Consider the following 9944-nt stretch of genomic DNA (forward strand, 5'->3'; position numbering starts at 1 on the left):
ACATTACATTTATTCACAACTACACATAAAACAAGAGTTTTCTTTCAGAGTTGTCATACAAACCACTCTGTATGCTTGAAGCCAGTAGCTGTAAGAAGAAAAATACATTTATTGTCTAAAAAAAAAGGATAACAAATTGCCTTTCTGATGCACAACTGCTATTCCTTACCAATACGATAGACAATCTCTTCACACTCTCTTGTGGTGCTTGCTTTGAGTGCAATGCAGCAGAAGCCTGTGGACTGAGGATTTTCTGGAGAGTCTCTGTGTGCGCAATCACATGTGCGAATGAGATCACTAAACAATGACCACTGACTTGTGTTGTAGCACTCATTCTAAAGAGACCTATGACTAATAGGGCTATGTGGAAGAGAGACTGCAAATTAAACAATAGTGGCATAAATACTACTTACGCTGTGCAGAATGCAAATGTTGTGTAATCTGGTTGACCAAATCTCCCTACACATGAAATCTCTGGGTAGTGGTGCTCAAACAGCTCCTGGTGGGGGGACGTTTGTTTATAATGACCACTGTCAAGCAACATGGTGAACAAGTGACTGACAGGCATTGCATGCTTACCAATTTACTGTTTCTGTCTGTGCATGTCAAATGTGTTTCCTTCAAATCTAGGAGAACGTCCTGCGGGATAGAATGTTCAGAGCCTGTTTATTGACATGTGTTGCAACCCAATGTGCCCCGAGGCGGCGAGTAGAACACATTACCTTGCTGGGTATGTTTTTCTGCAACACTTGTGTGATGGAGTGCTGCAGCACCTCTTTGCCTCCAAACTAAGAAAGGATAATGGCAGATATCACAGCAGTTATAGAAAGCACCGGCATAGCTACGAAGACTGAGTATTGGTTGAATTGTAATGCGATTATTTACCATTCCAATATTTGCTTTTCCCAATAACTGCACAATGTACACAATCCTGTTTGAGGAGAGCTAGGTCAGTGTCTGTCAAGAGTGCACCCAGCAAGTGTTCCCTACATTTGATAACCAACTTGCCTTCCCTCTTTAAAACACTCTGACGGAGAGGTTATCTGGTCCTTGCTGTCTGGCTGCTGGGAGGGAGCAGGGCCGAGCTTCAGGGCGGGGTTCTCCATCCTCAGTGCCCGCAGGAGCTTGATGAGGGGCCGGTACACCGTCCCGTCCTGAGCCCGCCACCGCAGAATGCCGATGGCGAGAGGGCAGCCCTTCAGCCGGGAAAGAACCACGCCTGCCTGGGAGGAACAGACAATCTCTTTCGGCAAACAACCTTTTGAAGGCTTGTCCAGCAGCAAATGTACACATTTTGAGAGCAGCGGGTATTTTTAATTCCTAATTTATGCAAATGCTTGTAGGGTTTGTCAAAGGGTGTGCCTGGCCTGTGTCTCATGGGTTCAATCAATAGGACAATACATGTGAGTTACTTCTACCAGTGTTCCTTTGGTGTACTTCCTCACTGTGCTAGGTTTTGCTTGAAAATGGGAATTACTAAAAATGTCCATCCCTACTATCAAGCAATAAGTACACACCAACACAGTTCTGAGCAAGCATGCAGTGAAAAGCACGTTTGTGGGCGCTGTGTGCATTTTCTTGTGTATTCTGTATTTCTCTCAAAAAACTAAATTGGACGTAGCGGCTTCTGTTGATATCGCGTCCCTGTGTCACCATAGTGAAGCTGCTGTCTATGAACCTCCCTGGTTATGACTTTAATATATAATGCAGAGAGTGTGAAGGTACCTGTTTATTCTTGGAATTCCTCAGCGAGGTTCCATTGATCTCATCAATGATGTCACCGGGACAGATAAACTTGTCGACGTGAGCCTGACTGCCGGGCATCAGCTCGAGGACGAAGACGCGCCCACTGAGATACCTTAGGGGCGGAGGGAGGGTGATGCAGCGGGTTGAGCAGATGACTGAGTAGACTTACTTGATGGATAGGAAGTACTTTGTGGGGTGGACGATACACACCTCAACACCATCCCCACCTCCCGACAGGGCACCACTTCATATGTCTCACACACCTGGAAACGTATAGAAATGATTGACCGACAGTCTCTTGCATTCTGCTGATCACATCATCTCTTAAAGTTCTCATTGCGACTAAAAACCTTCTTAATATTGTTGTGACACTGTGTGTTCCGAAACAATCATTGTTTTTTTTTTATTATTCTTACCGGTAGAAGCCAGCTCTCGTCCAGAAAACTGCAATTCTGTGTAGAGACCAGAGTTGGTAATTAGTTTAGAGCCATTTGAAATCAAAGTGAGTCGAAAGACAATTTAATGTTATATTTTGGAGGAACATTTTTAATGGCATAAACAAAAAGGAGCTGAACTGACCTCCATGTGCAGTTTGAACTCCATGTGAGAGAGGACCAGCAGCAGCGACATGAAAGGCTCTGGAAGGAAGAGAACAGCGGCGTTGATCTTTTTGTTGACAATAATTTCCTCAGCTTTGCTCAGCGTTACGTGAAAGCAATCAAGTAAAAAGCCTCACCCACAAACTCTTCATTCCTGAGGATTGACATTTCCGGGCTGTACCACTGCAGGAGAGAGACAGTGTGAACTGAAGCGGTGTCACTCTATTAGTGAGACAGTTTATTAGTGAGACTCAGCAGCAATGGGCTTCTGACAGTGCCAGGAAAAATAAAAAGGCGGCATCCATACCTCCAGGACTCTGGGTGTGTGCAGCAGGTGTGTGATGAACTGAGGCAGAGCCTTGCGGCTGAGGGCCAGCCTGAGCAGGTAGCGGCCCCGTCCCTGAGCTGAGAGCAGCTTCTTGCAAACTCTGGTCTGCTCCACCGCCAAGGACAGGGCAGACAGCCTACACACGCACACACACACGCACACGCACACACACACACACACACACACACACACACACACACACACAGATCAGCAGAGACAACGGATAATAGCAAGGTTGAAATAGTGCTATTTTTGTTTTATTAGGGATGTATGTTACAGTGTAAGTATAAAGTTAAAAGCCAGTTAATCTGAGCAGAATGTTGTTACCTGCCACAGGCATCTAGGTGAGTAAGCTGCTCAAAACACTGCCAGTAGTCTCTGTGTACCAGACTGAGAACTGGTTCTGGAAGGATAGCAAACATGCACTTCACAGATGATTTATTATATATATATATATATATATATATATATATATATATATATATATATATATATATATATATATATATATATATATATATATATATACATCAAACGCTGCCCGTAGTATTGTATTTGTATGCAACAATTACAACCACCCAACGCATAAACTATTAACATCCCAAAATATGCACGGCAGATATACAAGCTTGCAAAACAGCAATTTGTTCCCAGCGATATGTATCGTGTTGAGATAAATATGTACAAATGTGGCTTCTTTTTTTCCGTTGAGAAGTACACATATTATGAGTAATACTAACGTTGCAGCCCCTTTCTGAGGACCAGCTCCAGAAGCTCACAGCAGGAGGCGAGGTGAGGGTTGGTGTCCGACACGACCCCTCCGTGCGACTGCAGGTTCAGGACGCAAACTGTGTGTGTGGGGGGGTAAACATACGATTTGACTATCAATCTGTTGTCGGCCCGCATGCAACCTGCGCACCCATCGCCATTGCCCACATCAGCAAGACGAAAGATTAAACGGCCTGGAAGATGTCATGTATTTTGGCGATAATACGCGAGAAAATGAAGCAATCGCCTGCCTCTGAAACGTGCATCCAGTATTGTTTTTATTGTGACGGATCCTTACCTTTGAGAGTGCCGAGTAGAGGGTCTTTCGGTGCCATGTTTGATGGGGACCAGCTGTTGAGCAGAGGCTGCCTGTCGTTGTCCACATGCACGCGAAGCCTCTTGTCATTGAAGCGCGGCGACGCGCGCTGTGATCACACTTCCGTGTTCACCGAACATACCGAGACACGCTCCCATTCCTCAGGAGGCCTACCTGCCACAGAAAGCTGGATAAACCACTTTACTTTGAGTAGATGTGAAGTGTTTACTAGCTGAATAGTGACTGCTGTTCTGCTTCCATAGAGACTCTGTATAATATATAGAGACTCGGGTCTGTAATGCCGTACATTAGCGCGTATAGGCTTATTACATGTTGTAAGAGTATTGTATAGGATTTGGGTTTTTTGTTCTTTTTACAAAAATATAGGACCGTTAAAAAAAAGAAGAAACTATCCACCACCACTAACTACACATTCACAGCTAATTAAAAAAAGAGCCTTTGATCTAACCCACTTACTTAATCAACTTTTATCTAGCCGCCAAGTCACGAGACATTGTTAGCACGAAATAGACAATGAATACTGGCTAACGACGCTGCAAACTGTTTACTGAGAGCTGGCCATGGTGTTAAGTTTAGTCAAATATAACCTCCCCAAAAAATGAATACAACGGAGAGATCGTGGGACCACCGGGTAAGAGACATCCGTGTTGGGAGAAGCTACGGCGGCCTCTCGCGGCTCTTCTACCAAGCTGCAAGCTCGGCGGCAGATAAGAGCGCGCGCGCTCCGTCTTTCGCGCCTCAGTGGGCGAGTGCGGTCGCGAGCGGTGCATCTCCGAAAGGGAAGGAGCGCCGGAGGAGTCCGAGTTTCGCGAGATAAAAAATCATCACAGAGAAGCTGCGCAAAAGTTGCCCGCGGAAAGAAGAATTCTCCCCATAACAAGGTCAGACTTTAACCTTTATTTTATGTATTTATTCTTTCTTCACAAAACGTTAATTTCAGCATAGAAAACGCGGCTTAACGTTACCGCCTGCAGGCGTAATTAAATATAATAATAATTGTCTGCATGTGTTACATCTTTGGAAAACATGTCTCATGCGCACGAGGGCTTCTTTTATTCTTAGCACAAGCATTTGAAAATGTCATATTTTGACGACGGAACATTGAACATTGTCAGATATTATAGAACAATATATTCCCTATTGTTTGTCGCGCGCGGTGTAATGCAGTCTTGTTTTGATGCCGACCCGCATGCTGGTCCTTCAGTCCCAATATAGAACGTGTGTACCTGGCTTTACACAGCAATAGCACCGGAGGTAATCCTGGATTTCCTCTAAATCTTCCAACTTCTCTACACGCTCTCCCTTCACTGCCAAAAAAGAAACAAAACACCCTCAATCTAACTAGGAGTTACTATGGAGACTTTTGATGGGCATGTATTGCCAAATATCAAGGTAGCCTTGTATATTCCCCTCTTATTGACTGAGATTTCAAATCCAGCAATAGGCCTACAGTATCTACTTAATCAGTTAACAGGCTCAGTGGCACATCTTGTTGGCTCATCACGTGCCCTTAGTTCATATGGACCTAGCATGGTGTAGTATTGCTCACTAAAAGGTAAAAAAAAACTCAGTCCTGCATGACCGTCCTCCGGTTGGTGATGTTGTCTCTGCCAAAGTCCTCAAAACTCTCCATCCCACATACTCTCTCTACAGTCCTTGAGAAGTCGACACCGGCCCTCCTCTGGCTCAGCTGCCGCCCCTACATCACAAGAAGGAACAGCAAATCCCCTCAGCGCCATCAAACTGGCGTTCAGGGGTGGACTGCTGAATCAACAGCAAACTGGTCCAACGCCCCCCCCCCCCCCCCCTTCCTGCAACCTCCGCAGTGATTAAAAAAATAAAAAAGTGCTCTGCGTTGCTGTCTCGCCTCTCCTTGGGAATACATTTCCAAATTCAAGGCCATGATCAAGATGCATTGACCAGGATTCAAACAGGGAATCCTGTTACTGTGCAATACATTTTTTTTTGGTTTTCTCCCCCTGGTTGAGTGGGTGGGTTGTTCTTTTCACTCTCCTACCAATGTGTTGGTCCTCTTCCCATCCTCTTCACCTAACAATAGCTCAGAGTGCCTAATAATGAGCTCTCTGAGGACTGCCAGTGCAGAGCTGTGATGACAGTTCTGCAGTGATTCTCTCTCTCTCTCTCTCTCTCTCTCTCTCTCTCTCTCTCTCTCTCTCTCTCTCTCTACCTTTTGCCACCTCTCATAAATTACCGATTTCTGCTCCCTCATCGATTTGTTTGGGCGACGCAAGCCCAGTCAGCTGCACTTCAGCTCTGGGTCTCGACAGAGTGTGTGCCAGCGTACTCAAGCTTTCTTTTTTTGTATTATTCTTTTATTATTATTCTTGTACCACAGAGCATCCGTCTCCCTCTCTGGCTAAACCAGTATGATGAAGGACTGCCTGCAGTTCCTCATAGAGCCGGCCAAAAAACTCAAGATCCGACTCAAGGTAGGGTTCTCCTCTGATGGCACATTTGTTGTTGCAAGTGCTACGTTTCTGAATATCGTGTTTTTTTGCTCCAGGAGTCTCGTAAGCGAGTGAAACTTGAGCGGAAGGAGCCGCTGGTGGAGAGTCAGTTATTCATCATGGAATTGGCCCGAGAACTCAACAAAATTTGCCAGGTGATCCCCCCCTCCCCCTTATGTGTACAATGCATAAGTCTTCACCTGCTCAACTGGCAACTATTCCCTAAAAAAAGACAAATACCATCCTGAAGAAGGCCTTTAAGCGTTTGTAAAATAAGAAACAGCTACTTAATAAAATAAAATGATTTGCTGTATAATTAAATAAATGCATGATTGCTCTGTCAATCTTTTAAATAAGAACTACAATCCATGGTGTGCTAACAGAGCAGCCAGAAAGATGTAAAATAAAGCAAGACCTGTAAAATGAGCTAAGTTTGTTGCGGTAAGACATGTTGCAAGTGTATCTGAGAGCAGGAAACAGTGCACCCATACATGTGGGTTCAAAGTGTGTGAGGAGGCTCCGTGTGCTGTATTTTTCAGGTCCTCTTTTCAAGTCCCTTCCACCACAGAGACACATCTATGTCACAGATGACGGAGTAGAGCAGTTAGATCTTTCTGTATATATACAGACGATATACGATATATATATCGTCCCAGTTGAGCCGTTAATGAGCCCCACCCCCCGTAACCTTTCTGCGGGTCACAGACAAGCATGCATCTGCAGGTAATCTCATCTTGATTGTGTGCTGTGTGTCTGTGCCCCAAGAGGTCAAACATCCTCGGTCACATCTGGACCAGCGAGGACATCTGGCCGGCCAGTGTGTGTCGGGATTTCATCGTGCAGTGGGCTGCTGTGTTGGAGAAGAGAGTACAGGTACGCGTGGTCCACAGTTTATGTCATCAATAAGTTGACCAACTACATGCTTCCTGGATGTTTTCAGTTTAATGTGAGGCTGAACAGCCTTTTTTTGTGGGGCCGTTTTTGCCCCAAAATGCTTCTAATTGATGATCAAAACTCATTGCCACTAATCGATCCACTAATCGCTGCGGCTCTGCTTCGATGTCTTTGTCCAGCCGAGGATCATCCTGTCCGAATACCAGTACGAGAAAGCAGGGAAGAAAGACTGGAAGGGACGCCTCCTCTGCATGCTGGAGTCCGGGGGGGAATGCGACATGGGGCCCCACAAAAGAGTCATCATGGACTGGACGCGGGGCATCAAGAGCAGACCTCAGGTGACTGTGGAGGGTGGAGGGTGACGTGCGACAGCTCTTTCCCCCTGCTGCGACTACGAGGCTGGTCGGTGATTAAAGTGTGACCCAGTTCTGATAAAGATGATTACGCTAAACCTTGCCCTTGACAATCTGCCCATCATACTCAAGAGCGTGCTGGAGCTGAGAGTAAACACTGATCATTGTCTCCAACTTGCTCCCTCTCCAGCCCACCGTCTGGCCAGGCGAGCCCGTGCTCATGATGCTGGACGACCTGGAGTTCCAGTGGAAGAGGGGCCATCTCCCCAACCTGCTCCCGGCCGTGGAGCTCGTCATGCTGGCCGTGATGAATGCCGACAGCCCCGTTAAGGTCTGGATGTCTGTCTCAACATACCCATTGTTGTGTATTGGTGTTGAACATTCTTTCCTCCACGTGAATCTAGTACCATTGATGAGCGGTGTGCAAATTCACTTTAAAAAAAAGAAGAGGTGTGAACAGTATAATGTTTATGTGCCCACCTTGGCCTGCATTGTCTTTGTCGTCTGTCTGCCTTCATGCGTGTGCGCTTCCAGGAGGACGTGACTAAGCAATGGCTGGTGAGAAAGCAGAGGAGCCAGAAGATCGGTGAGTTTGTTACAAATAACTTCTTGTTAACTCAGGGAAACTGTTAAAAGATAAAAGATGCATTAAACAAAACCAAGCTCTAAAGAAGTCCGTCAGCACTGACGATGCTGAAAAGCCGACCACTATGTGTGAACTGCTTTCTGTGTCTGTGTGCGTGCGTGCGTGAACTTCAATCAGCCTCTTTAGCAGCAGTGAAACTTGATGAGTCACTTTCATTAGAACTAATCAGGATCGATACGTGATTAAAGGATAGTGACTGAGCAAGCTGGGAGGGCAGCATGAGGGAGGATCCGGCCGATGAATGGAGCTCTTGGTTGTCTGTCTCCTTGTAATCACAGTAATCCTTTTTCTGCTTTTAGACGCCGTCCGCTACATCCCCCACAGTGGTGAGTAGAACTTAGATCACCAATTCAGTGGCAACTAACAATTAGTTTGATTAGTGAGCAATCTTTGGTGACAGGATCTAAAAACGACCATGCATGACACTATATTGTATTTGACCTTGATGATAAACATGATTATAACCTTTTTTTAATAAAATACTCCAATGCATTGGATGTCCTTACTTGTGTTGGCTCACTTCTTTTCTTTCTTCTTCTTTACAGTGTGGAATTGGATTTGCGAAGCTGCAGGTATGACAAACCGTTCCCAATCAAACCCCTCTCTTATCCGCGCTTCAATCCGTTATCAGATTTGTTATATACTCCCCTCCCCGCAGAGGAGGTCAACCTGGACTCGGACTCGGCCAACGCGGACCTGCTCATCTCCGACGACGAAAAGCGCATGCGCTGCGGCCTGGAGCGGCGAGAGGTCCCACGGTGCCGCCGGCGCTTCGACGGCTGGTGGTGCGCGGCGGGCCGAGAGGGCTACGCCTCCGGGCGCCACTACTGGGAGGTGGAGGTGGGCGAGCGGGACTGGCGGCTTGGCGTGGCCAAGGCATCTGCGGTGAGGCAGGGCTTCCGCTCGCTCACCACCGACACGGGCTATCTGACCCTACGGCTGGAGAGGGGCGTGGATCTGAAGGCCCTGACGGTGCCCGCCGCCCCGCTGCCGCAGAGCCTGGCGCCCAGGAAAGTAGGCGTGTATCTGGACTACGAGCTGGGCCAGCTGTCGTTCTACGACGTGGAGAAGCGCTCCCACCTGTACACCTACAACGAGAAGTTCACAGAGGAACTGTACCCCGTGTTCGGGACTGTGGAGGTGGTCAAAGACCTGGTGATAAGACCTGCAGATGTCAGACAGCCGTGCCTCTGCCCCGGGCCCTGCCTCTGGAACTGAACTGCTCAAGTCACTCCTCAGACCTGATCCTCAGTCGCCCAGAGAGTCTGTGCTTTTCATTCAAGTTTGTCATAGTGATTTTTTAACCTTGTGTGCTGGTTCTGGACTCAAAAGTCGGACTCCCCCTCAAGGGGTTGCCATGTGAGGTCCCACGGGGGGCAAGAACCTTCATCATTCTGCATTACCGTACTCTTTCTGTTTCTATGCCTTCACGGAGACACACTTTTGACTATTTGTATTGTGAGAGTGAATATCTTCTCCACACCGTCCAATGAGCTTTAAGAGGATTTAGAAGTCATCAGCCCAAAGACCAGTTTTTTAATTTTAAGCGAAAACACAACATCAAAACTGTATTTGCAAAGGTTCTCATACCTACAATGCAGAAATGGATGTCTTTAAAAAAAAACTTTTTTAAATTACTTAGAGTTGAAACTTGCAAACTAGCTTCACAAAACAAGGCACAGTGAAAGGATGTGCAGCCAGCTACTTAGAGCGCCAGTGCAGTGAACCTGTGGGCTTGGTAACGTAATTAAAGTCTGGGTTGATGCATGTGATGAGTTAAGACTCGCTCTGTTTGCTTCGTTGTC

General features: G+C 46.6%; 3 protein-coding genes across 3 annotated transcripts; 1 reads left to right on the top strand and 2 right to left on the bottom strand.

The window, feature by feature from the left end:
- Nucleotides 1-13: 13 nt before the first annotated feature.
- LOC306753618 (uncharacterized protein) lies at nucleotides 14-917 on the bottom strand. Its single transcript, XM_079237506.1, has 6 exons — nucleotides 886-917; nucleotides 723-788; nucleotides 580-639; nucleotides 414-499; nucleotides 170-264; nucleotides 14-88 (listed from the first exon to the last, which is right to left on the bottom strand). Exons 1-6 carry the CDS (start codon nucleotides 886-888, stop codon nucleotides 54-56), a joined length of 345 nt encoding a protein of 114 aa, XP_079093632.1. The 5' UTR covers nucleotides 889-917; the 3' UTR covers nucleotides 14-53.
- On the bottom strand, nucleotides 873-5411 carry LOC306753858 (uncharacterized protein; the record flags this gene model as incomplete). The annotated part of the gene is made up of 11 exons (XM_079237775.1): nucleotides 873-1223; nucleotides 1726-1858; nucleotides 1957-2009; nucleotides 2163-2198; nucleotides 2326-2384; nucleotides 2483-2528; nucleotides 2653-2809; nucleotides 3001-3076; nucleotides 3414-3521; nucleotides 3740-3866; nucleotides 5361-5411. 11 exons carry the CDS (start codon nucleotides 5409-5411, stop codon nucleotides 987-989), a joined length of 1083 nt encoding a protein of 360 aa, XP_079093901.1. The 3' UTR covers nucleotides 873-986.
- Nucleotides 5412-6165: 754 nt separating this feature from the next.
- Nucleotides 6166-9357, top strand: LOC306753860 (butyrophilin subfamily 1 member A1; the record flags this gene model as incomplete). Its single annotated transcript, XM_079237777.1, has 9 exons — nucleotides 6166-6228; nucleotides 6303-6401; nucleotides 7012-7119; nucleotides 7320-7478; nucleotides 7684-7824; nucleotides 8028-8079; nucleotides 8439-8465; nucleotides 8685-8711; nucleotides 8798-9357. The coding sequence occupies 9 exons, from the start codon at nucleotides 6166-6168 to the stop codon at nucleotides 9355-9357; spliced, it is 1236 nt and encodes a 411-aa protein (XP_079093903.1).
- Between the last annotated feature and the right edge of the window lie 587 nt (nucleotides 9358-9944).

The sequence above is a fragment of the Taurulus bubalis genome (genome assembly GCF_910589615.1).
Source record: "Taurulus bubalis genome assembly, chromosome: 2".
NCBI classification, from domain to species: Eukaryota; Metazoa; Chordata; class Actinopteri; order Perciformes; family Cottidae; genus Taurulus; species Taurulus bubalis.